A 27,557-nucleotide genomic window follows, 5' to 3' on the forward strand; every position below is an offset into this window, starting at 1 on the left:
TTTGGTAGACGCGTGTACCGTTTGACGGATGTCAAAGTTTCCCGCTCTTTTCTTACCATTAACAATTGAATTTCCAACCGGATGGATTGGTTTAAATGTTAAGCACCACTGTTAAAATGGGGGACTGATGGAGAAAAGGGAGTAATAAGAACTTAAGCAGGTACTGGAATAAAACATAGGCTTTATTCTCTCACTAATAATTTTGAAATGTTTCACCATCAGATCTCACAGCACTCCATGAGTTCCAGAAGAATGTGTCAGTGATCCAGAGAGATGCAGTTTGGTGGCTTCACACTGTAGTGCCAAAGATGTTCAATCCAAATGGCAAAGACTTCCTCAATTGGTAAGACTCCTTGTCATTCTGTTAAATTGAACTTCTGATTTTATAAATTTTCCTTATTTTTCAGTTTGCAGAAAGTCCTTTATTTAGAGCCATTAGAAAGTTATTGTGCCAAAGACAACTTTCCTACGGAAGCTGATAGAAAGTTAGTAGCTTAACTTATTACATTATTGATAGGATAATGGCAATGATGGTGGTGATGGTGGTGGTGGTGGTGGTGGTGGTGATGGTGGTGATGGTGGTGGAGATGGTGGTAGTGGTAGTGGTGGTGTTGGTGGCGATGGGGATGGTGGTGGTGATGATGATGACAGTGGTAAACAGAGTAAACTGCTAAAAGACAAAAAATTGTAGTAGTAAATTAATCTATTGTTGGGTCCCATTTTTTGCAGTCTGTTTTACAACCTGGTGTCTGATGTCCCAGTGCAGGAGGACACATTAATGAGGATCATTATCATTGGACTTGGCTCAGAACTGCCGTTGAACGCTCCTGAGGCTCTGGACATTGCTGATAGGATAGTGAGACGGGCAGCAACCATCAAAACAGGTTGGTCAAATAAGCCTAAAGCCGAGCAATTTTCTCTGCAACTTGTCTCGCAAGAGCGTTGCGACACAAGTTGCAAGAGTGTCTACACGGTGCAACGGAGATGTAATCGTTGCCAAAAGTAGAAACGAATTCTGCTTTTAGCAACGATTGCTGCAATTTGCTTTTTCAAATTGCGCTTTAGGTTACACGCTGCAATGCTCCATGCAACTTGTGCCGCAACGCCATTGCAAGACAAGTTGCAGAGAAAACTGCTCCGTGTAATCGCGCCTTAAACCTCTAAAAACAAGCTCTGGGCAATTTTCAAATGCTAGTACTTCGTATCTCGACATACCGCATTTCGTATAGGAACGCTGTTGTACGCAAGTTTTAGCTAAAAGTTTCAACATGTAAATTTATAAATATATTTGATGAAGATCTACAGGTTTCATGATAAACTTGATGACGCTGCCTTTCACTTTTGATGTAGGAGTCACACCACTGAAAGTCACCCGGCTAGAGTTACTAGATGCCATGTTGAACCTGTGTGCTTACCACCATCCGAAAGACATACAGCTTCCTACTGGCTATGTTCATCCGAAGCTAGCTATATCTAATCTATACTGGAAGGCGTGGGGATTATTGACCATAGTATCTTCACTCAACCCTGATTCTATAGGTAGGGCATGCATATTAGATATATCTAATCTATACTGGAAGGCGTAGGGATTATTGACCACAGTATCTTCACTTAACCCTGATTCTATAGTTAGGGCTTGTATACTAGATATATCTAATCTATACTGGAAGGCGTGGGGATTATTGACCATAGTATCTTCACTTAACCCTGATTCTATAGGTAGGGCTTGTATACTAGATATATCTAATCTATACTGGAAGGCGTGGGGATTATCGACCATAGTATCTTCACTCAACCCTGATTCTATAGGTAGGGCATGCATATTAGATATATCTAATCTATACTGGAAGGCGAGGGATTATTGACCACAGTATCTTCACTTAACCCTGATTCTATAGGTAGGGCTTGTATACTAGATATATCTAATCTATACTGAAAGGCGTGGGGATTATTGACCATAGTATCTTCACTTAACCCTGATTCTATAGGTTGGGCTATGTCTAACCAAAATTGTCGCTTTTTCTGATCTCTTTCGTTTGATTAGGCAAATCTGGTTGGGATAACTTTCCAATGTTAAGAAGCTTAATGGAGATGATCATGACAAAGTAAGTAAAAATAATATATATATATATCTTTATTTAAGTGTCTAGTCTAGTCGTAGGCTACACATAAGTATTGAAACGATTGAAAGTATTTTATACCATAATCCTTGATCCTTCAGCAATTGTACTTTTCCACCTCCTACCATTGCCGCATCGAATGATGAGAAAGAACAGATCATTGCCCAGGATATGCAGGTATAGTAATATATACATACAACCATTCTTATGGGAAGCCATTTAAATGTTACGGCATGTCGTACCGTGTACGTGCTGTAAGTCAGTACCGTATGTTTCCCACTCATACGATAACCATTCTTATGGGAAGCCATTTAAATGTTACGGCATGTCGTACCGTGTACGTGCTGTAAGTCAGTACCGTATGTTTCCCACTCATACGATAACCATTCTTATGGGAAGCCATTTAAATGTTACGGCATGTCGTACCGTGTACGTGCTGTAAGTCAGAACCGTATGTTTCCCACTCATACGATAACCATTCTTATGGTAAACCTTTTCACTGTCACGGCTTGTCGTACGTACCTGATGTAAGCATGTTCATTCCTATGGAAAGCCATTTGAGTTTTACGTCATGACATACCGTTTATGTGCTGTAAGTCAGTACCAAATGTCAAAACATGACAACAATCTCCGTAAATCTTCTTGTTTTATTCAAAAATTTCAGTTGGTTCAGATCGAGAAAGAAGAAATCTTACAGTTCGAATCTCATCTTGCTGCTGCCACAACGGGTGTGGCTATCACAGAACAAAACAGTTTGTTGTTAAGTCAGCTGATATCTATGGACCCTGTGTAAGTACCTCTAAGAAAAAAAAAGGATTTAAAACTAGTTTGAATAGATATGCTACACTGTTCGTATACATTTTCATGGAGCAATTTTCGTATGACTGTGAAAAGCTCACGGCACCAACACGGTTGTGACACGACAAGGCATACGCCAGCCCGATCACATCGCGCGAAAATTTACTCTTCGACCAATCAGATGTCTAGAACACGGCATAAAAAAGGCGCGTACACGGTAACGCAAAGTCACATTGCGCGACAAAACAATCAGCTAATTAAAATTCTAGAAGACTTCACTGTCACGGGCAAGGCACATGTACGGCACTGAGCTTTTCACTGTTATACGAAAACTGATACGAGAAATTTACTGACTACACAATATACTCAAATGACGACAATTTTTGGTCCCCTCAATGAAGTAAGAGTCAAACATTTCAAGTATTATAACACTCATATTACTGTTTTTTTTAATGATTCTATAATTATTACTTTATCATCAGGGGCCCTGCCAGGCGTCCTCCACAGTCGTTTCTGGACGAGCTCAAGAAAACCAACAAGGCCCTCAAACTTGGTCAAAAGCTGTGCCGCAATCGATCACCAGATTTCTTACTGGACATCATCCAGAGACAAGGCACGTCACAGAGCATGCCGTGGCTAGCTGAACTGGTCCAGTCATCTGAAGGGTCTTTAGACGTCCTGCCTGTTCAGTGTCTGTGTGAGTTCTTATTGATGGAGCAACCAGCTGCAGATAACCTGGATCAACCCGTCTCCACTAAGGAAGGCCAGGAAAAGAAGATGGTAAAATAACGAATTTACGAATTCTAGATCAAAAAAAAAAAAAAAAAAAAAGTGGTAGACCCTTTCCAATTTCAGTTTCATTCTCTTGAGTATTATTTTTTGCTTGACGGTTGTGCATGAGAAGACACATGAATATGGATTTCATTTCAGACCACGTGTCAATCCCTAGAATATTATTTCTTTTTTAATGGTTTTGCATGAGAAGATATTTGAATACGGATACAATTCAAACGAAGAATCTTATTCTCAAGAGAATGACACGTGGTCTGAAATGGGAAAACAATGTGCCCAAGGTAAAGAGGTCACTTCCTATAAACCATTTTACAAGTTTCCCATTTCAGACCACGTGTCATTCCCTGGAGCATCGCTACTTTGTTTAACGGTTGCGCATGAGAAGACACATGAATATGGATTCGACTCAAACAAATAATCTAATATTCTCTAGATAGCGATACGTGGTCTGAAATATGGGTACAACTTTAATAAACCCCTTCGCAGCACGTAGCAATAGGTTTGCAATAGTCTCAGCATATTAAATTTCCTCCAAATTAAGCTCCTTTGACGACACATGCAAGTGGTCTATTAAACGAGAATTTTGTTCTCCGAGGAATGACACGTGGTCTGAATAGGAAAACATTGCGCTAAAGAGATCTGTTTGTTTTCGATTACAGAATAACCAAAAGCACGTGTTGTCACGCCTTCGTTGGCTGTTGACAGGACCTTCAGCAGATGCTGATTCTACAGTCGAAGTGATTGAGTACTTCATGCGACGATTATCATCAAGTATAACCAAAGAAAGAAACGCTGCAGCCAAGGGCCTTGAATTGGTCCTTTCACAAAGCACCGCATCAAAAGAGGACGAAGTCTCATTGGTCAGTTTCTCCGATGACGTTTCCATGTTGGCGATGTTCGAGGAGATGTCCTTCCCAGAAAGCACTTCGGCAAGCACATTGAAGAGCTCGTTGAAGTGGCTGCTTGTTAACTTACCGAGGTTACCCCACTTTGAAACGGTCAGACCAATTTGTTGTTTTGCACTAAGACAGTGCTGTCAAGTAGAAATCGTCCTTCAGCGACTTCAAGCGTACTTGGTGTTTCTTTCGGAGCACACAGGAAGCCCAGCTGACAGTGATTTTGCCGACGCGTTGCTGGAGATCTCTCAGTTGGTCATCGAGAGGCCTACTATTTTTCACCAAATGCTCGGAGATTCGCCTGCTGCGGAAGAGACATTCCAAGCTTTACTGAGAATGTATGAACGAGCTGTACAACACGCTATTGAAGCTCAAGAGAGTTCTTTCTTTGAAGTAAGTATGAACAAATACACTTGATTTGTCTTGTTGTAAAACAAGACTACAACATTCATTCTTCACCACTGTAAGTCTTAGGGGTCGCGTATTCGATTCTTCTACCGCCTCTTTTTCTTTTACTCCGACGAAGGACTAGCGTCCGAAACGTCAGTAAGTTTATTCACCTTTTCACGGTGTATAATTTACCCTTTTATCATTACTGTTTCATTAGAAACACCGACGCAGCTCACACTAGTTTTTAGCTAGTTATCTCTTCTTATTCGATTCTTATATACTCGCCATATTTGAATAGAATTTGTTTGATACAGCCCATTTAAAAGTGGGAAAGACTAAATAATACACTATAGTATTAAGCAGAGGATTTAGTTGTCAACCATTCTTTGAAGTCAAGTTTTCAATCTTAAAAAATAATTGTTTTGCTCTTCTTTCTCTCTTCCTACAAAGGTTTTCTCCGGACGGGTACTCTCAATTTCCCTCCTCGTGAGATTTCTTTTTCTTTTTTATTTCTTATCATATTTTTTTTCGTTTATTTGTTCATCATTGATAAAGGACGCGAGAGCAGTTTTCGACAAGTCCGCCATATTGGTTTGTTTGTCACCAGAAAATTCGTTGTCATTACGTCACACTTCGGTACTCTATTACGCTGCGTTCATAATATATAGCAGTGGGGGTGCGGGGTGGGGGCAGGTGAAAATTTGAAATGTCCGGAATAATTCTTAACACCCTCCCTTAAAGTCATGCAAAAAAAAAAACGATCCCCCTAAGCAAGGCTTGTAGCTTCTTCCAAAAATTGTGCATCCCCCCTTTTTTCTGATAAAATTTACCCATCCCCCCCTTTTTCCTACCAAAATGTTCCCGATCCCCCTCGATTTCACCTGCCCCCCCCCCCCCCACCCCACCCCCACCCCCTGCCATACATTATGAACGCAGCCTTAAATCATAATTTCCATTCGTTCACAGGATAACAATCAAGTCCAGTTGTTTGTGCAGTGGTCAAAAGACACAATACATGGAGGCAAAGCAGCAACACTACACGCCTTGGTCATCCAAGCATCGATCTTACTACTAACATGGCCAGAACCACAAGGTAATGGAAATAAATGTCTTTGTTTTAAGTGTCTAGTCGTTCTAGTGCTTTCGCACTAATTGGGGACACTTTTCGCTCACACACACACTACCACTACTTTCAATATTCTATGCACACAATCCTCAACTCACATGTAGCTTTAAATACCCCTAATAAGGAGCGCTGGTAGTCTGAGGGAGTGTAGTGTAGTGTAGTGTAGTGTAGTGTAGTGTAGTGTAGTGTAGTGTAGCGTAGCGTAGTTTAGTTTAGTTTAGTTTAGTTTAGTTTAGTTTAGTTTAGTTTAGTTTAGTTTAGTTTAGGGATATGGCGTGACTCAAAGTAATCTGGCGTGATTCAAAAGTCACGAATCACGCCAGATCCCTTCGTTCACAACTTAAGCCTCACATCGGTGCGAGTTTTGAATTTGGTCTATGACACCTCAGTTTTGCAGTGACGTCACTTCTACGTCACCATTTCAAATCAACTGGTGATACATAAGCCCTTGGCTCATATAATTATTTTCTCTCTGTTTCTACAGATGATCCTAGTACCTACAACGGCCTACTAGATACCTGGTGTCCCGAGAATGGACACGTTAAAGTATTCTTAACAGATACAGGTGAAGAGGCCGTGCTTCTGCCTGAATGGCTGAGACTTCGTATGATAAGAGCTGGTACACAGAGGGTAGTTGATACAGGTATTTGACCAGTGGTGCAATATAAAATTGCATATTTCTGATCTTATAGACCCCTTGCATTGGGACAAAACTCTGGGGGACAAAACAGTTGGCTGTCTTTTCAATTTTCATTTAACCACCCCTCCCCCCAATAAAAATTATGCTCCCACGTCCCTGTAAAGTCATTGAGACTTCAGAAAGTGGTATTAATTCGATGATTTTCATTTTAAGTTATGAATATTAACTGTTATTTATATATATTTTCCCCCAGCGATTTCCGATTTAATTCCATCGCAGCTGGTTTTGTTTGCACAGTCCTTTGGGATCCCTGTGTACAGCATGAGGTAAGCAATACCAAATGAATATCATTAAACATATGTGGAAGTATAGAAAATAGTTGCAAGCCCAGTTATCATTCCCCTGAGAATAATATTTGTTATCACATATATTTTTCAGTTATATTACACTAATCTCTTCAAGCTTTTCGTCTAAACTTAATAAATAATAAAGGGATGACTTGTAGTCTGAAGCGAGTGCAAGGGCGGATCCAGGGTTTTTTTGAAGGGGGGGTCTCAGGGGTAAATTTTGTGGGCAAAGGAATCCCAATCGCATTTTACCACAGGAAGCCCATTTGACCTCAGGAATGACAGGGGGTTCATGACTCCCCCGCCCCTCCCCCAGGATCCGCCCTTGGAGTGGGTCGGTTACCTTTGAAGTGATACGTAGCTGTCTTCCTTGACCAAGCTTACGTCTTAAATTTTGTTTTCTCTACGATAGACTTATCACTAGGTTATTGGCAGGTTTCACTAGCTATATTTTTGTAAAGCTATACCACCGTTTTAGGAGAATTGATAAAAAATACCACAAGCATTTTATGGAAGTGCCCTATTAAATCTCTGAAAACAAGGGTGGTATTTCCTTTTAATAATACATTTAGATAAAATACGAGTTTCTGAAGTAAAAAAAATGCTCAATCTTTTCATTTGAAACCAAAACACCATGTACAAAGTACCCGGATGTGTGCAATTAATTGATTACAAAGAATTAAGGGAAAAATCATAACAAACCAGCCAATTAGAAACGAGTATTTTGTGTAGATGTTTTATTATGACCGAAAACTTTAATCACAATGTTTATTAAAGAAGCACTAGGATGAAAATCGATGAACATTAGAAATGACTTGAAACTTGGTTATACTTATCTATATGGCCCAGATAGTAGCCAAGCAACATATCTTCTTCACAGTCAAAAGTGGCGGATAAAAATTGTCAATTTTATTCAGCATCTAAATTGTGAGTAAATGACGTCATTTGCTCAACCCTATTGGTCTTTTCGCTTTTGAGCCAAAATTACTCATCTTTAAGTGGCCCCCAGGCTAACATTTTCACTAATCTGGTTTTCATAGTCATAACTGAGTCGTATTATTTTCAAATTCTTCAATTATTCGAACTTTCAAAAATTGGGGCGTTTTCATCCAAGTGCCCCTTTAAATCACTGTCTTTCCAGCCAAATCAAGAAAACAAAGTAGTTGACTACTTGGCTGCTGCTGAATTTGAGCTTTATTTTGGACCTCATAAATTTTATATATTTTTTTTATTTTTTAGTAAACTACTACAGCAGCTTGACGTGGCTGCACAACATGATGCCTTGAGCCTCGATGAAGCTGTTCTTGACAAAGGTACTGTAACACGTGTATATCACAGTATGCTAACTTGCAGTGGACCAGAATTGAAGCTATTCCAAAAACTTGAAACGGCCATTTTATAGACAAAACAATATCTCGGCTGATGTAAGTCAGGGCATTGCTAACTCACAGATCAAACCCTGAAACAACCTCTGGGCTGATCTAAGTCAGGGCATGGCTAACTCACAGATTGAACCCTGAAACAACCTCTGGGCTGATCTAAGTCAGGGCACGGCTAACTCACAGATCAAACCCTGAAACAACCTCTGGGCTGATCTAAGTCAGGGCATGGCTAACTCACAGATTGAACCCTGAAACAACCTCTGGGCTGATCTAAGTCAGGGCACGGCTAACTCACAGATCAAACCCTGAAACAACCTCTGGGCTGATCTAAGTCAGGGCATGGCTAACTCACAGATTGAACCCTGAAACAACCTCTGGGCTGATCTAAGTCAGGGCACGGCTAACTCACATATCCAACCCTGAAACAAACTCTGGGCTGATCTAGATTGGATTCTAATTTAGCAAGTTGGGTTAAAATATTTTAATGCTCTTTATAAAATAACTGTTATAAATGTCGCGTTCTGGTTGTTTGAGAGCGCGTGCTTTATGAGAGCACACAGCATGCTCGCGCACTTTCAGTGGCGTCATTCCTATTCATAGTAACGGTTTTTATAATTTGTATTTTAAAAAGAAATAAAAAAACTTGCTTGCTGTGCTCTTATGTGTGGAGTTATATAGCACTTGGGGATTGACAGAACACTCGAGAAGTGTCGAGAAGCACTCCGTTACGCGTCGTGCTTTTCCTAACATTTCGCTCGTGTCCTGGCCATCCCCGCGTGCTTTATAATTACACACAGCACGCGCGCGCGTTTTCTATTTTCTTCGTAAATGCACCATTCTAAAAAGTATTGTGCATAAGATCCTAACATGGAAATACAAAAGAAATCACTCATGTTCTCGATGGAATTTGTGGCGTTTGTTTTGTATTTCCTCTATTATACTTCAAGCTGTTTGTTTATTCCCTAGGATACATGCTTCAATTAGTGGAGGTCCAGCAGCACAGAGGGGCTGAAGGAGGAGATATATTCTGCACCTTGCTGTCTGAGGAACCGATCAATAAATCAAATGGTAAGAATACTGCGCCACGCCTGCGAAATAACCTACCAAGTAACTCGCCATCTGTAACAACAACAACAGCAATAGCAGCAACAACAACGACAGCAACAACAGCAGCAGCAGCAGAAACAACAGTAGCAACAGCAACAACAGCAGCAGCAACAGCAGCAACAACAGCAGCAGCAACAACAGCAACAGCAGCAATAGAATTGACTACAGCAGCAGCAACAACAGCAACAGCATTAACTACAGCAGCAGCAACAGCAACAATAGCATTGACTACAGCAAAAGCAACAACAACAGCAGCAACAACAACAGCAGCAACAACAAAGTTTTAGTGAAATCTGAATTTCTTTGTCGTATTTCTAGAGTCTTCATTAATGGCAACTGAGGGTCGTCTTAGTCCTCTCATCGTCAATCTTCCCGAACCAAGAGTAACACAACCCGACGATCCTATGCAGTGAGTACCACTCAAAAGATTTGTTTGGTTATATACACCTATAGAGGTGACTTTGCACCATCACGTGCCTGCGCCCATAATACGACTTGGGCTACCTGTGGTTTGATTGCAGAACAATAGAATTCCTTTGCTCTTGGGAATTGAATTCTTTCTCATGTAAAACGATTGTATTGTTCCTGCCATCTAACATGGCTGCCGTCACGTGATGATGCAAAACCTCTATTTCAAAAAAACGTTGTCGGAGATTTGAAATCTTAGACCGAGTAGGAAGCTGCAAAATTTAATATATTCACAGCGAACAACGTAGTTTACTTTAAGATTGGAATATGAAGCATGACCTTTGAGTTAGGAATGTGATTTTTCGTATTTTAGCCAGAAAACATTCTAGTACAAAAATTCTATTCTCGACTTTCGCATCCCCATAATGCCTTGCGTCTTTTTGGGGTAACCAATCAAAAAACTGTCCCAAATTGAAAGGTTTCTTAATTGCATTTATACTATACCTGCTTTTATCTGTACAATACTGATTATCAGTTTATTCCAAGTTATTTTTGCGTGTACAGATCATCAAGAGTTTTGGTCTTAACAGAAAATGTATTGACTTACGAAAAAATGTTGAAAATTTACCTTAAACGTCTTCAAGCTTCGATCTTTTTTTGTTTTTTACTTCTTCATTTTATCTTTGGATACCAAACAAGGTATTGTCAACATTGTCTGATCAGCCTTCAGCAAAATAAGTGGGTTTTTACCCTCTGGTAAGCCCCCAAAGACGCAAAGTATTATGGGGATGTGAAAGTCGAGAATTCAGCCTTATATAGCCCCTCTCAGATCTCGGACGGACAAGGTTTTTTGAAATAGGTGTATATTTCTGGTTATGTTTTTTGGTTTGATTACATAAGAATATTCTTCGTCTTCAGAACTGATGAGAGCATTTCAAGAAAACAAGTTGAAAACACGTTATCTAAAGTTAGTATCTTTAATAACTTATTGTTGTTTTTTTGTTGTTGTTGTTGTTGTTTTGTTTTTGTTGTTTTGTTTTGTTTTTGTTTTGTTTTGTATTTTTTGTTTTGTATTTTCTATTTGTCTCAAGACCACTTTGAAAGAAGTAAATACATTACACCACCTTGAGCTCGTGGAGCTTGCTTGTAATCAAGATATATTATCAATATGTGAAGTTTTTACATGGTAGTACTTTAAGGGCACTCTCTATGCGTAAATTATGGATAACATTTCGTTTTTTGTGGTAATTGTTGCTTGATGTAGATTCTGGGATTGAACGTCGGAGCTGCAGATATTGAAGATAATGAAGATACGAAACAATTAGAAAACGAAATGAAAGGGGTGAGTGATTCCGCAAAATCAACAATCAAGCTTAACTTGACGTGAATGACGCGACTTGACTCGATGTGACTAACCTGATTACCCTGAATTGACGCGACTTGACATGACTTGACGTAACGTGACTTGACATGACTTGATGTAGCGTGACTTGATGTGACCCTTGACATGACTTGATGTAGCGTGACTTGATGTGACCCTTGACATGGCTTGACGTAACGTGACTTCATATGATCCTTGACAGGACTTGATGCGACCCTTGACATGACTTGATGTAGCGACTTTATGTGACCCTTAAAATGACTTGACATGACTGTACGTAACGTAACGTGACTTGGCTAGACTTCACTCCTTTCGACTCATCGTGACCATTATTGTAGTGGATCTGTATCTTATAAACGTTATCCCTCACCATCCAATCAAATGTTGTCTTGTAGCAATTAACAGCTGAAGTAATCCAGGCAAATAAAGGAGAAATCCCAGAATGCACTTTGTCGGACAATTTGATGAAATCCTTACTTAAGGTAAGATTTCAGCAAGAGAGGTATCTACCTCAGCAATGGAATCAATGTCGACTGAAATCATACTCGGGATTAAAAAGTTGCAATCCTGCTACGTTGTCAGACGATAACATTCCAGACCAAATTGTACACTACTCAGTTTAATTACCCATCATTAATTCTATGTATAATATGTAATATACTCCTTGCAGCACGTCGGCATGCAGCTCAATTTCGAGTACCTAACAATGGGTTTCCAATTCTCAGGAAATTGAAATTATTGTTTGTTCTCCAAATTGAGCTGCTTTGACGTCACATGGTAGAGGTCAATATACAGCGCTCCTACAACAATCCTACTTCTGTCAGCAACATTGCCTAAAATATTGCGCGCACTGTTGCACTCTTTCTCCGTATCTTAAGTCTAATATATATATATATATCAATCGAGGATGTAGTGTTGGCGGTGCCTATGGGACCATTCATTACTTACAGGCATGGGTGGGGGGGGGGGGGAGGGGGAAGCTCGTGGGATTTAGCTGGGGGGGAGGGGGGCTCTTAAAAATGTAACATTTAAATAATTTGCTAAATAAAAAATTTATTTAAGATATTATCCAGTTTTGATAGTGGGCCACGAAAAAAATCCAGTTGGGAAGGGGACATTCATGTTTTTACTTACAATTGACAAAATTACACCAGAAAAAATGAACGGTCCCTAATTTTTTTTTTCATTTTTCAGTCGTTGGATTCATCGGAGTGCAATGATGATGTGATGGATGCGATGTACAAAGAGTCAAACTTCTTTTGTGCAGTTTTGAGGTTACTGATGTCTAGACAGGTACGTAAAGTATGCAAATATCTTAATTCAAAAATGTTTCAGAGCGTTGGAGTGATGAAATTATTTTTTAAGGCGTCCGGCCCATGGCCTTATTATAACCAAAGCAATACCCCATACTCCACCCCCAAACACCCACCCAAACATCTACCCAAACATCTGCCCAAACATCCACCAAAAAACCCAACCAAACACCCTCCCAAACACCCACCCAAACACCCACCCAAACACCCACCCAAACACCCAACCAAACACCCTCCCAAACACCCACCCAAAAACCCAACCAAACACCCTCCCAAACACCCACCCAAACACCCACCCAAAAACCCAACCAAACACCCAACCAAACACCCTCCCAAACATCCTCCCAAACGCCCACCCAAACACCCACCCAAAAACACCCGCCCAAAAACCCAACCAAACACCCACCCAAACACCCACCCAAACACCCACCCAAACACCCACCCAAACACCCAACCAAACACTCAACCAAACACCCACCCAAACACCCAAACACCCACTCGAACACTCATCTAAACACCCACTTACAACTCTGGTACTCTATAGCTACGTCTCTGGCTAAGGAACCACTCCACCCTCATCACTTTGCTGTTTTTTTTGTAACCAAGTTTAGAGGCTTTTGGTTCAATCAGTTAATTGCTCTCCTTTTGCTCTTTTGTCTCACAGAATGCTCTCAAACGACATTCAAAAGCAACCTCTAGTTTCACAGAACTCATCCAAAAATTGTCTTCGAGATGTTCTAAAGGTAAGAGGCGGATCTAAGTAAGGGCAACAACCTCCGAGCTGAAAATTCAGGGCACTGATATCTAACAGATCAAACCCTGAAAAGACTTCTGGGTTGGTCTAAGTCAAGACACAGTTTACTTAAAGATCGAATAGACCTCCTCGGGTCGGGCGTAACGCTTTCCTATTCCAGACCACGTGTCATTCCCTAGAGTATCATTTCTTTGTGTAACGGTTGCACATGAGAAGCCATGAATCCATGGATAAAACTCAAACAAAGAATCTTATTCATAAAGGAATGACACGTGGTCTGACATGGGAAAACATTACGCCCTAGCCGAGGTCTATTATTTAACTTGTTGGGGTTTGCGAAGGGAGGAAAACCCGATAAATCTTACAAAAACACTCTTCTCACAAACTCTTCTCTCACATGTGATGATGCATAGACCATGAATCAAATCCAAGACCCCAGGTGGGATTACATTACCGCTACGCCACCTCTTGATTCCTTATACCATATTCTAAGTTTGAGATGAAGCCATGGGTTTTTTTAAATGTTTTCTTTTTACCTGTAGCTGGTCCGCTATCATGCATGCTACAACAGTACAAGAAACAGCTTGGAATCACAGAGACAGATGTAAAAAAATCCGGTAATGTATATAATAAATTACGTAATTCAAAGTCAGGACGTTTTGGCCGTCCTCTTTTCCTTCTCCCCTGGGGATTCCATAGCAGGGATTGTCTGGTGGTATTTGATGCTGGTTTGCGTAGTGTATGTCCCAGCCATCGCCATCTTCTTCTCCCGATTTCATCTTCCACTGGTATTTGCTTTGTTCTTAACCAAAGATCGTTGTTGGTGATCTTTTTTGGCCAGTGTATAAAAGAGGTCTTTTGGGCAGATCACCAAATGTAGTCGTGACCGTGTAGTCTTGATTATTTTTCGTTATATTTTCCATTTTCCCCAGTGACTAACATCTTAAAAGAAATCGCCCAGAATGAGGGTAGTGTTGATGAAACACAAATAAGAAAGCTTATTGAAGCTGCAAGAATACCGGGAACCCGAGCTGAACGTATTGATAAAGATATAGCTGTTAAAGGTATGACATTCGAGTGGAATTGAATTATATGATTATTGTATTGCCTTATATATCTTCGCTGTTCGGCATGACGTCATGCATGCGCTTCTCAGACGAATTTGATGACAAAGACAAATTTTATACTGCATCTGGTTACCAAAAATATCTCAACTGGGAATTTACATGGCGCGCGCGTTATTAAGAAGTTTCCCTCTCTTATTTATGCTCTCTTGGTTTGAGGCATTTCGGACGAACCACGATATCTTACGCATAAGGATGTCTATCTTTTCATGTCTTTACAGCTTGCATGGTTGTATTGTATTGTATTGTATTGTACCAAAAGTAGCTCGACCGGGAATTCGCGTGACGCGCGCGTTATTAAGAAGTATCCCTCTCTTATTTATGCTCTCTTGGTTTGAGGCATTTCGTACGAAACACGAACACTTACCCATAATGATGTCTATCTTTACATGTCTTAACAGCTTGCATGAAAGTCAAGTCAAGCAATCCTCAGTTACTAGACGATGTGTGTAAAGCTCTATTTAGCCTAATGATTTTTCAAAAGACTCGACATGAGCACGCAGACTCACCATGGAATTCTAAGCAGTCTCTCCCGCTTAAGACATGCGTGGAGATCCTCACGACCTTGTTGTCTTGCGATCCACATGGCGAGGATAGGTCGGCGTATGATCTTAGTAAAGGATTGTTTGTGGATTGGCTGGAAACTGTTGATCCTGAGATAGTTAATGTTCATCCATTAGTTCAGAGACAGCTCTTGTTCAGGTAAGATAATGGAATAAAAGCTACTACAACTACCAGAATCCTTTGCGAAGAGAATTACAAAGGTCTTAATATTTTCACGAATCAATACGCTATACGCGATGCTTCTCCTAACAGTTCTCTCGCATTCTCATCTCGCATCTCCACGTGCTTTGTAACTGCACGCTTGCGCGTATTCTATTTCATTATTGCTGGCTTTCACTTCACGTCATTTCCTGTCTCATGCAGTCCGAAGTTTGTCAAAGTTTGACCACCATTTGGAGCAGATAATGAGATTCAAAGACTTTTATCAGCTGATTGAAACCCAGCAATTCTTTCTGGTTGACAGCACATGGTGGTCAGTGTTTGACCATCATTTGGAGCAGATAATGAGATTCAAAGACTTTTATCAGCTGAGTGAAACCCAGCAATTCTTTCTGACTGACAGCACATGGTGGTCAGTGTTTGACCATCATTTGGAGCAGATAATGAGATTCAAAGACTTTTATCAGCTGATTGAAACCCAGCAATTCTTTCTGGTTGACAGCACATGGTGGTCAGTGTTTGACCATCATTTGGAGCAGATAATGAGATTCAAAGACTTTTATCAGCTGATTGAAACCCAGCAATAGAATTCTTTCTGGCTGACAGCACATGGTAGTCAGTGTTTGACCATCATTTGCAGCAGATAATGAGATTCAAAGACTTTTATCAGCTGATTGAAACCCAGCAATAGAATTCTTTCTGGTTGACAGCACATGTTGGTCAGTGTTTGACCACCATTTGCAGCAGATAATGAGATTCAAAGACTTTTATCAGCTGAGTGAAACCCAGCAATAGAATTCTTTCTGGTTGACAGCACATGGTGGTCAGTGTTTGACCACCATTTGCAGCAGATAATGAGATTCAAAGACTTTTATCAGCTGAGTGAAACCCAGCAATAGAATTCTTTCTGGTTAACAGCACATGGTAGTCGGTGTTTGACCACCATTTGGAGCAGATAATGAGATTCAAAGACTTTTATCAGCTGAGTGAAACCCAGCAATAGAATTCTTTCTGGCTGACAGCACATGGTAGTCAGTGTTTGACCATCATTTGCAGCAGATAATGAGATTCAAAGACTTTTATCAGCTGAGTGAAACCCAGCAATAGAATTCTTTCTGGTTGACAGCACATGGTGGTCAGTATTTGACCATCATTTGGAGCAGATAATGAGATTCAAAGACTTTTATCAGCTGATTGAAACCCAGCAATAGAATTCTTTCTGGTTGACAGCACATGGTGGTCAGTGTTTGACCATCATTTGGAGCAGATAATGAGATTCAAAGACTTTTATCAGCTGAGTGAAACCCAGCAATAGAATTCTTTCTGGTTGACAGCACATGGTGGTCAGTGTTTGACCATCATTTGGAGCAGATAATGAGATTCAAAGACTTTTATCAGCTGATTGAAACCCAGCAATAGAATTCTTTCTGGTTGACAGCACGTGGTGTTCAGTGTTTGAACACCATTTGGTGCAGATATGTGTGGTTCAAATACCTCCCTAAGCTATTGAAACCTAGCATTTGATTTTAAGTTGTTATCTTGCAGTGACAGACCACAGATGAGTAACGAAGAAGGCTCACTTACCTGTACTGAGAAACGTTCCGCTAATGCCTACCTACTGGCATCGCTAGCTCATAATTCCAACTATTCGTGTTTGCAAGATTGTTTGGACTGGTTGCTTGCGCAACACGAGCAGAGCAATAGGTATTTTATCCGTCCATTTATTCATATATCCCATCCTTTCCCATCCTATCCCATTACTCCTTCCATCCACTTAATCCCATGACTTAGCATACATTGTATTTGGTATTTAGGATCAACCCTGGTGCTGCTCTGGACTTTGTATGGACCTGTTTTCACATTCCAGCCAGTCACACATTCTTCCATTTGTCAAATCCCATCCCATAACTCCTTCCATCCACTTATTCCCATCCCTTGTATTCCTGTATTCAGGATCAACCCAGGTGCTGCTCTGGACTTTGTATGGACCTGTTTTCACATTCCTCGGCTCTGGCAGGGAAGAGAGCAGAAGTCCACCGCTGTTGGCACAAACACATCCGAAACGGTAAGACACGATTATGGAATACTCCAGGAATTCTCTGTTGTTCAGGGTTAGCCTCGATTATGTCCAGAATATGCATGAGTTCCAATGAATATCCATGGAATTCCAAAGTGTCTGTATTGTTGAAGTTGTACTTTCTTTACTTTACCGTTGGTATTTGTGAATATTTAGACACTCATACGAGGCTTACCCTGGTAAATGAGTCTGTAATCAAGGAACACATAAGTAATTTGGAACGCGCATGGTCTATATAATATTTTTTCGTAAGTCTGTCCCTATATTGTATGTTTAGTAATCGCTTCGTTTTGCGTTATTCCAGGCTGAATACGAAGACCCTGTACTATCTGTCACGCCGACACAGGCATGTCACGTCACGCGGCTTGTACTAGCAGAGGCAGATGCTGTGATACGGAACTTGTGCCGAAAGAAAGGTATTTTGCCCAAAAAATAACGACAAACAAGACGCTATCGTAAACGAAAATATAATGAAATAACAACAACAGCATCAAAGGATTTCTGTTTGAAAAAATATTACCGCCATTTGCATTGCTACGCGGCCACCCCAGACAAAAAACGCAACGTGCACTTTGAAATAGACTGCCGTCAATCAAACACGTTGATGTCATTTACACGCGTTTGGATCGGCCCGGATACGCAAGGTGAGTGTGGCTCATAATACTTGTTAACAATCGACAAGTTTTGGCGCCTTTTGAATCGCACACGCGTGTAAATGACGTTAACGTATTTTTCTAAATCTTATACTGATGGGATTACTGTGGATTTGGCGGGAACTTTCCCGCCAAAACGCGCGCTCGTCTTTTTATTTCTGTCACGAGAAAGCATGTTTATTTACTAATATATCGATATGCATTTGTTAGGTGTTGCGTTTGAGGATTTTGATAAATATAACAGTCAATCTAACCAGGATGGATCAGCTGTCATGGCTTCTCTAAAGTAAGTGGATAAGATTTAAATTTTTAACGGTCTTTTGCTTACATACAGCTATTTCAAAAAAGGTTGGTGAAGGTTTTGTTGCGAAATATTTTGAGAAAGTTTCGAGAGCCCATATTTTTGGAAGGCACAAACTTCAATACCTTAATTTTACAGAATTTTATAGAATCTGCTGGCTTAGCCTCACTTTTTAAATAGCAAAAAAAGGCACAAACTAGAGTAAAAATACAAGCATTCACTGGATTCAAGGCTAAGCCGCACATTCTACAAATTATGATGTCTTTAAGAGGTGTGAAGGCGATGTCATAGCCGCCATTTTGGTTGACTTTGAGAAAAATTTGGTCTTGGTGTCTTTTGTCGTGTCAACCAACATGGCGTCCATGTCTTCTATTCTTCTATTAATTTATTAATTTATTACCTTTCGCTAATTACATTCACATCGCCTATCTTGAATTTCCGGTGTACAACATGCAACAAAACTTTATCAGCCTTTTATGAAATAGCTGTATATTAATATTTTTTTTCTGCTTCAGTCTCGAGGCAAATGAGCTTATAGCAGACGTCATAAGACACCGAATGCCTCTTTTACTGCTGTGTTGTCATGGCAATGACAGCCATCTTAAGGCGACTGTGGATTACCTCATCAAGACCACAAGGTATTCTAATGATATATTTACTTCAATGAGTGACTAATATGAATTATGAGTAAGGGTCTACACCATCATCATCATCACCATCATCATCATCACCATCATCATCACCATCATCAGCACTACGATGATCATTCATCATCACCATCACCAACACTACCATTATCATCATCATCACCACGATCATCAGCACTTCTATCATCATCATTCATCATCAACACTACCATCATCATCACCATCGTCATCACCATCATCAACACTTCTAATATCATCATTCATCTTCAACAATACCATCATCATCATCATCAACACCATCATATGGTACCCTTTATCAGCATCATCTTCCATGGTTATGTCCATACTAATATACTAGCTTGTTTATTCCTAGATGGCCATCCTGGTTGAAGAGTCAGTGTCTTGCCCATATATACCTGGCTCATCCTCGTGTAGTCGTGTGGCTCCAAGATCATAAGTCTCTGTTTACATCAGGTGTATTTACGAAGGCCACTCACTGTCAGGTACGTCAAGTGGACAGACAGACACGGTGATATTACAGAGCTCCCCAAAAAAGATTTCAATCCTAAAAGTGTTTGTATTACATTCCATAGGCACATGCCCTTGAAAACATTGCGTTTTATTTTTCTTTTTCTTAGGATTATTGCTGTGATATTATAACTTAATACTGTATATATCATATTTAGGAATTACAAGGAATTATGTATTTATTTATATGTATTAATATCTATTTTAGTAATATATTTTGTAATTCTTTCTGTTAGGACCCTAGTGAAAACCACTTTGTGATCTAGGCTTCCTCTATAAAGATTAAGTTTATTATTATTATTATTATTACTATTATTATTATTATCGTTTTATTATTATCATTATTAGTATTATCATTATAATAATAATAATAATAATTATTATTATTATTATTATTATTATTATTATTATTATTACAATGTCATGGAAACACTTTGATTGACGTCCGCCAACATTCTATATTATCGCGACAGCAATATAAAACAGTTTTCCGTTTTAGATACTCTGATCTACACACGCGGGATGCTGAGAGAATGCTAGAGAAGCGTAGAAAACAACGATTAGCGATTAACAATTTTACCAAAAAAACTTCCTATCTTTCTCCCTCTTTCTGTCCGTCTGTCTGTCTGTCTGTCTGTCTGTCTGCCTCTACTTTTCTCTCGTTCCTTCTGTTTGACCCTTTTTTGATAATACGTTTCTAGCTGGATGCTCTGTGTCATCGAGTGCTTACTATCCTGGCTGACTGCAAACCTGGTCGAGAATACGAAGAAAGCGCCAACAGTTCGAGTCTGCTGTGCAGAAGTATTGCAGCAACACATCCCATGCTACTTTTACGGTATGTCTTATACATGCATCAAGAGTTTCGCGCAAGTGCTCTAAGCGCATGCTCAAGGGGTCAAAAAGTGGGATCTTGGCGTAAAACTTGCTGTAATTTAATTGTATTTTTCTTCTTTTTTTACATCATATAATCCCAGTTTTCGACCCCTTGACCTGCGATGGTACGCCACAACCGCTCACTCGTTTTTCAGAACTGTCAATGCAAATACCTGACTTAGGCTCCCTGTGTTTGTTTATAATTTTTTTTTCTTTTTTTCTTTCTTTCAGACATTTACCAATGATCGCCTGCCTGTTACGAGGTCGTGTTCATCTGACGTCAAAAGAATTCTCCAATCAGCAGCATCTTCTTCTCTTCTCTCACGTGTTGGGGATTCTAGATCTTGTTCGACCCCACGTGTTTATTGAAGACAAGGTATAATGAATGGCGCTTTTATTCTGCCACAGGTAGCCCCGCTCAGAAATAAAGTGAACGATGCGTAGCGAGATTTTCTGAACTGGGTTACCTTTGCTTCAATATTACTTGCTGTTTTATATCAAAGATCTAAAACTATTGTGTTTTACTCATGAGTTATTAATGAGCATAATAATACTCGGTAGTATATATAAAGAAATAGAAATTTCGCGCGCGTGCTGTGCGCAGTTATAAAGCACGCGGGGATTGACAGAACACGAAAGAAGTGTTAAGAAAAGTCTCGACACTTCTCGAGTGTTCTGCCAATGCCCAAATGCTTCATAACTCCACACAGCACAGCAAGCAAGCTTTTTTTAATTTCTTTTATAAAATATAAATTACAATAACCGTTATTTTAGATAGGAGTGACGCAACTGAATGTGCGCGCGTGTGCTGTGTGCTCTCATAGAGCACACGCTCCCAACCAATCAAAACGCGAGATTTATAACAGTCATTTTATAATTAATGATGGAGTTTGATTTTCTTCATGTTTTTGTTCTAGTGTATCGAAGATGGGCTTGAGGAGACATTGTTTGTTTACTTCGAACTCGTTCAGGTAAAATCCGCCATTTTGTTTTTTTTTATTTCTGTCTACCTGTCTGTCTATCCGTCTGTCGGTCTGTCTGTCTGTCTGTCTGTCAGTGTCTGTCTGTCTGTCTGTCAGTGTCTGTCTGTCTGTCTGTCTCTCTCTTTTCATTGTTTACCTATTAGTATTATTATTTTACAGTCGCCTTGTTTGGGGTTCAAAGAGGTTGCCAGTGTCCTTTCCAAGTTTACCGAGTTCTTATATCATTACTGTACAAATAAACCTGAAAAATCCTTGGCTCTACTGCAAAGCAAATCTGCCTTACTCAAGTAAGTACGTTATCCAGGGGCAGAACGATCTATTCGGTGCAAGGTATCGCTCACCTAGCTGCTGTTATTCACGAAGGAAAAAGAAAAAAACAATCGAAGCACAGGAGAGAACCGATACTCTAATCTACTATCGTATGTTGAATTAGTGTTACACTCGTCTCCTATCTCTGTGGTCTTTGGTTTAAGCCGCTTAATAAACCTAATCCACTGTTTTGCCATTTCAGACCACACGCCATTCCCTAGAGTATTATTTCTTTGTTTAAATAGAGTGAAACTTCCTTTGCAGAGGGTAAACTCTAAATAGTTTACAATACTAATAAACTCGTGGCCCTCGACGGTTTAACGGCTGCTCATGGAAAGACACATGAATATGGATACGACTCAATCAAAGAATCTTATTCTCTAGAGATTAGCACGTGGTCTGAAATAGGAAAACCATTACCCCCGAGTGGATTAGGTCCATTCCTAGATTCGATATCACATGTGAGCAGAGCTTGTAAGGTCACTCTCTTGATTCAAGGATTTTTCTCCGGTTTTTCTCTCTCCTTAAAACTTGACAACTGAACAAGCTGATTCTATTCTTTACACAGCTACAGTACTTCAAGTTTTCAGATCTATATTCTTTGCAATTCCTACCATTTTTCTTTCAGCGATTTGTTGTATGATTTTCCTGACCTGCCATCTCTCAAGTGTTTGGTCAGTGCTCTATCGGTTCCAAAAGCATCTGCTCCAATGTCGAGTACCGCTGTATCGTTACCTGCAGGCTCGTCTAAGTTTCGTACAATGATTATGCCGCTGGAAATCTCGACATGGACGCCTGCGCAACTGGCGCCAGCAGTTCAGCAGCTGTCTCCATGGAAACCCTCACAAGGTAAGCACGACAAGGAATCAGGACGAGAATCCCTATTGTTATGGTTTCACTTGACGTCATTTCCTGTCTCGTGCGGAATGTTCATCAGCTGAATCGCAGTTTTCAATAGGATTCTTTCTGTCTGACAGCATTTGGAGCAGATAATGAGATTCAAAGACTTTTATCAGCTGAGTGAAACCCAGCAATTCTGTCTGGCTGACAGCACATGGTGGTCAGTGTTTAACCATCATTTGGAGCAGATGATGAGATTCAAAGACTTTTATCAGCTGATTGAAACCCAGCAATAGAATTCTTTCTGGTTGACAGCACATGGTGGTCAGTGTTTAACCATCATTTGGAGCAGATGATGAGATTCAAAGACTTTTATCAGCTGATTGAAACCCAGCAATAGAATTCTTTCTGTCTGACAGCACACGGTAGTCAGTGCTTAACCATCATTTGGAGCAGATGATGAGATTCAAAGACTTTTATCAGCTGAGTGAAACCCAGTAATAGAATTCTTTCTGGTTGACAGCACATGGTGGTCAGTGTTTGACCATCATTTGGAGCAGATAATGAGATTCAAAGACTTTTATCAGCTGAGTGAAACCCAGCAATAGAATTCTTTCTGACTGACACCACATGGTGGTCAGTGTTTGACCATCATTTGGAGCAGATGATGAGATTCAAAGACTTTTATCAGCTGAGTGAAACCCAGCAACAGAGCGTTTCTTCCTGCACAGTTTTTGCCTAAAAATAGAGTTCAATTCCCGCAGGATAGAGCCACAGGCAGCCCAAACAAGGTTCCTGTGTATGGTTTATAAGGGAATGTATGGGAGTTATGATTAAGGTCATGAAAATAAAATGTTTCACTCAACAATTTGCCTCAAAACTTGCTGCAGTTGTTGCTTTTACTTTGTTCAGCCTCCTGGCGACGTTTCAGCGCGATTTGAGGCCGTTTAATGGTTTTTTTCAAAATCCGCTCTTCTCTACCTAAATAGTTGCCAGAAGACTGAACAAAGTAAAAGCAACGACTGCAACATGTTTTGAAGCAAATCGTTGAGTGAAACATTTTATTTTCATAACTTTATCATAACTCCCATACATTCCCTTATAAACCATACACAGGAACCTTGTTTGGGCTGCCTGTGATAGAACATGTATTGTTTTGGTACAACAAGATGGCCGCTGTGACGTCACGTGAAAACGCTTTATAAAAAGTATACAAATTTAAAACGTTTCACATTTTTATTCCCAAAATGTAGACATTCTTAAGGCACTTGTCGATCTTGATGAGACATCTAAAAGAAGAGTAGATATACTACAGCACTTTACAGTAAGTATCTTTACAATGTCTGCCATACCCCTACATGGCTCTCAGGCTATTGATTTTTTTTCTCTGAGTTCTCTGGTTTTCCTCCCTCTGTAAAACCTACTAAGCTAAATTCCAATTCCTTTTGTTAGTTAGCCGTGTTATTACTTTGATCAGCCCCGATGTTGTTTTAGGGTTGAATCTGTGAGTTAGCCATGCCCTGACTTAGATCAGTCCAGAGGTTGTTTCAGGGTTCAATCTGTGAGTTAGCCTTGCCCTGACTTTGATCAGCCCAGAGGTTGTTTCAGGGTTCTATCTGTGAGTTAGCCGTGCCCTGACTTTGATCAGCCCAGAGGTTGTTTCAGGGTTCTATCTGTGAGTTAGCCGTGCCCTGACTTTGATCAGCCCAGAGGTTGTTTCAGGGTTTTATCTGTGAGTTAGCCATGCCCTGACTTAGATCAGCCCAGAGGCTGTTTCAGGGTTTGATCTGTGAGATAGCCGTGCCCTGACTTAGATCAGCCCAGAGGTTGTTTCAGGTTTCAATCTGTGAGTTAGCCATGCCCTGACTTAGATCAGCCCAGAGGCTGTTTCAGGGTTTGATCTGTGAGTTAGCCGTGCCCTGACTTTGATCAGCCCAGAGGTTGTTTCAGGGTTGTATCTGTGAGTTAGTCGTGCCTTGACTTAGATCAGCCCAGAGGCTGTTTCAGGGTTTGATCTGTGAGTTAGTCGTGCCCTGACTTAGATCAGCCCAGAGGTTGTTTCAGGGTTGAATCTGTGAGTTAGTCGTGCCCTGACTTAGATCAGCCCAGAGGTTGTTTCAGGGTTCTATCTGTGAGTTAGCCATGCCCTGACTTAGATCAGCCCAGAGGTTGTTTCAGGGTTCAATCTGTGAGTTAGCCATGCCCTGACTTAGATCAGCACAAAGGTTGTTTCAGGGTTAGATCTGTGAGTTAGCCATGCCCTGACTTAGATCAGCCCAGAGGTTGTTTCAGGGTTCTATCTGTGAGTTAGCCATGCCCTGACTTAGATCAGCCCAGAGGTTGTTTTAGGGTTCAATCTGTGAGTTAGCCATGCCCCGACTTAGATCAGCCCAGAGGTTGTTTCAGGGTTCGATCTGTGAGTTAGCCATGCCCTGACTTAGATCAGCCCAGAGGTTGTTTTAGGGTTTGATCTGTGAGTTAGCCATGCCCTGACTTAGATCAGCCCAGAGGTTGTTTCAGGGTTCAATCTGTGAGTTAGCCATGCCCTGACTTAGATCAGCCCAGAGTTTGTTTCAGGGTTCTATCTGTGAGTTAGCCATGCCCTAATTTAGATCAGCCCAGAGGTTGTTTCAGGGTTTGATCTGTGAGATAGCCGTGCCCTGACTTAGATCAGCCCAGAGGTTGTTTCAGGGTTCAATCTGTGAGTTAGCCATGCCCTGACTTAGATCAGCCCAGAGGCTGTTTCAGGGTTTGATCTGTGAGTTAGCCTTGCCCTGACTTAGATCAGCCCAGAGGTTGTTTCAGGGTTTGATCTGTGAGTTAGTCGTGCCTTGACTTAGATCAGCCCAGAGGCTGTTTCAGGGTTTGATCTGTGAGTTAGTCGTGCCCTGACTTAGATCAGCCCAGAGGTTGTTTCAGGGTTCAATCTGTGAGTTAGTCGTGCCCTGACTTAGATCAGCCCAGAGGTTGTTTCAGGGTTCTATCTGTGAGTTAGCCATGCCCTGACTTAGATCAGCCCAGAGGTTGTTTCAGGGTTCAATCTGTGAGTTAGCCATGCCCTGACTTAGATCAGCACAAAGGTTGTTTCAGGGTTAGATCTGTGAGTTAGCCATGCCCTGACTTAGATCAGCCCAGAGGTTGTTTCAGGGTTCTATCTGTGAGTTAGCCATGCCCTTACTTAGATCAGCCCAGAGGTTGTTTTAGGGTTCAATCTGTGAGTTAGCCATGCCCCGACTTAGATCAGCCCAGAGGTTGTTTCAGGGTTCGATCTGTGAGTTAGCCATGCCCTGACTTAGATCAGCCCAGAGGTTGTTTTAGGGTTTGATCTGTGAGTTAGCCATGCCCTGACTTAGATCAGCCCAGAGGTTGTTTCAGGGTTCAATCTGTGAGTTAGCCATGCCCTGACTTAGATCAGCCCAGAGTTTGTTTCAGGGTTCTATCTGTGAGTTAGCCATGCCCTAATTTAGATCAGCCCAGAGGTTGTTTCAGGGTTTCCAAAACTTGGTGGTATTATTTTTTGTTAGCTACAACTAACATGGCGGCGATGACGTAACGTGCAAATGAAAGAAAAATTCATAAAAGTGACTTATTTGTGCACTCTTTTTTTCTAGACTGAGTTGGTTCGCCTAATGGCTAATAATGAGTGTAATCTACGGACTAAAGCACACACGTTGATACAGAGACACCTTAGACAGCACCCACGGTAAGTGATGTAAGACTGACAGTAACTTTGTGACTGACTGATACACACAGACACCTTAGACAGCACCCACGGTAAGTGATGTAAGACTGACAGTAACTATCTGACTGACTGAGACACACAGGCACCTTAGACAACATCAAGACTTACAGTGATTGTCTTATTTTCCAGTGATGCAAATAAGTTCATTGATTCATACATGGAGTGTTTGGGTTCGTCCAACCCCGATGTTTCATCCACGGCTGCCAAGTTTCTTCCAGAATTTATTCTTCTCTGTAGTGGTATGTATGGCTTTACTCGTTGGTTCGTTCGTTCGTTCGTTCGTTCCTTCCTTCCTTCGCTGGTTCGTTGGTTCGTTGGTTCGTTGGTTCGTTGGTTCCTTCGTTCGCTCGTTGGTTGGTTCGTTCGTTCGTTCGTTCGTTTGTTCGTTGGTTCGTTCTTCGTTCGTTCGTTCGTTCGTTCGTTCGTTCGTTCGTTCGTTCGTTCGTGCGTTCGTGTGTGCGTTCGTTTGTTCGTTCGTTCGCTACTTCTTTCTAACTATCTTGCTTGCAGTCTTAATCTCGTTTGTTTGTTTTTCGTTTTTATTTGATTGTTTGAGTTTCTCTATTATTTAGTCTATATGTTGAACACTCCAGTTACGAGTTCTCTGTTGCTCAGGGTTAGACTCGATTTTGTGCAGAATATCCATGTATTCCCGTGAAGGTCCGTGGAATTTCAAAGTGTCTGTATTGTTGAAGTTGTGCATTCTTTACTTTACCGTTGGTATTTGTGAATATTTAGACACTGATACGAGGCTAACCCTGAGTAAATGAGTCTGTAATCAAAGAACACAGCGGTAATTTGATATTTAGATAAGGTCTCTCACCTGCAGAAGGCCGTTTTGAGAAATATTATTCTTTATTTCTTTGTCCAGAATACTCCAGCCAGCTTCTCCAGAAGTTATTCTGCATTGCTGTATTCGATAGGAATGATGTCGTAGGTTCACTTACTAGAAGTATACAACTAATGAATCTGGAATTTAAATGTTGAGATAACTATTTCTGTCAGCAAGTAGTTTCCTTATGTAGGCAGATTTTGTTCGTTGTGCTTTGGAAAAATATATATTATTTCATATCGCAAACCATATTTTAACTGTCATTTCGGGTTTTTTTCTTTTCTTTTCTTTTGTTTTTTGTTTTTTGTTCTGTTTTGTTTTGTTTTGCTTTGCTTTGCTTTGTTTTGTCTTGTTTTGTGTTTTCGTTTTCGTTTTGTTTTGTATTGTTTGTTTTGTTTTGTTTTGTTTTGTTTTGTTTGTTTGTTTTTTGTTTTGTTTTTTGTTTTGCACTAAGGGATTCAAGGGTAGCTC

General features: G+C 40.5%; 1 protein-coding gene across 1 annotated transcript in view; it reads left to right on the top strand.

The window, feature by feature from the left end:
* The window catches only part of LOC116307138 (integrator complex subunit 1), a 39,328-nt gene extending 11,978 nt beyond the window's left edge, over positions 1-27,350 (top strand). Inside the window, exons 13-50 of the mRNA XM_089038889.1 lie at positions 223-343; positions 408-485; positions 730-884; positions 1,351-1,539; positions 2,045-2,105; positions 2,222-2,297; positions 2,785-2,909; positions 3,401-3,698; positions 4,370-4,999; positions 5,963-6,089; positions 6,607-6,765; positions 7,016-7,088; positions 8,349-8,422; positions 9,458-9,559; positions 9,917-10,007; positions 10,925-10,973; positions 11,271-11,348; positions 11,783-11,869; positions 12,582-12,680; positions 13,365-13,443; positions 13,997-14,071; positions 14,387-14,518; positions 14,980-15,280; positions 16,847-17,005; positions 17,255-17,366; positions 17,683-17,794; positions 18,242-18,317; positions 18,848-18,970; positions 19,353-19,482; positions 20,209-20,342; positions 20,612-20,756; positions 21,298-21,351; positions 21,523-21,650; positions 22,301-22,521; positions 23,766-23,836; positions 26,124-26,215; positions 26,384-26,493; positions 27,126-27,350. Coding sequence (XP_088895015.1) covers positions 223-343; positions 408-485; positions 730-884; positions 1,351-1,539; positions 2,045-2,105; positions 2,222-2,297; positions 2,785-2,909; positions 3,401-3,698; positions 4,370-4,999; positions 5,963-6,089; positions 6,607-6,765; positions 7,016-7,088; positions 8,349-8,422; positions 9,458-9,559; positions 9,917-10,007; positions 10,925-10,973; positions 11,271-11,348; positions 11,783-11,869; positions 12,582-12,680; positions 13,365-13,443; positions 13,997-14,071; positions 14,387-14,518; positions 14,980-15,280; positions 16,847-17,005; positions 17,255-17,366; positions 17,683-17,794; positions 18,242-18,317; positions 18,848-18,970; positions 19,353-19,482; positions 20,209-20,342; positions 20,612-20,756; positions 21,298-21,351; positions 21,523-21,650; positions 22,301-22,521; positions 23,766-23,836; positions 26,124-26,215; positions 26,384-26,493; positions 27,126-27,241 — 5,042 coding nt within the window. The 3' untranslated portion in view covers positions 27,242-27,350. The remainder of the gene's footprint in view (positions 1-222; positions 344-407; positions 486-729; positions 885-1,350; positions 1,540-2,044; positions 2,106-2,221; positions 2,298-2,784; positions 2,910-3,400; positions 3,699-4,369; positions 5,000-5,962; positions 6,090-6,606; positions 6,766-7,015; positions 7,089-8,348; positions 8,423-9,457; positions 9,560-9,916; positions 10,008-10,924; positions 10,974-11,270; positions 11,349-11,782; positions 11,870-12,581; positions 12,681-13,364; positions 13,444-13,996; positions 14,072-14,386; positions 14,519-14,979; positions 15,281-16,846; positions 17,006-17,254; positions 17,367-17,682; positions 17,795-18,241; positions 18,318-18,847; positions 18,971-19,352; positions 19,483-20,208; positions 20,343-20,611; positions 20,757-21,297; positions 21,352-21,522; positions 21,651-22,300; positions 22,522-23,765; positions 23,837-26,123; positions 26,216-26,383; positions 26,494-27,125) is intronic.
* Positions 27,351-27,557: the final 207 nt, after the last annotated feature.

Source organism: Actinia tenebrosa, unplaced genomic scaffold, assembly GCF_029948245.1.
Source record: "Actinia tenebrosa isolate PJP-AT-01 unplaced genomic scaffold, QUT_ActTen_1.0 PGA_scaffold0__85_contigs__length_37466705, whole genome shotgun sequence".
NCBI lineage: Eukaryota > Metazoa > Cnidaria > Anthozoa > Actiniaria > Actiniidae > Actinia > Actinia tenebrosa.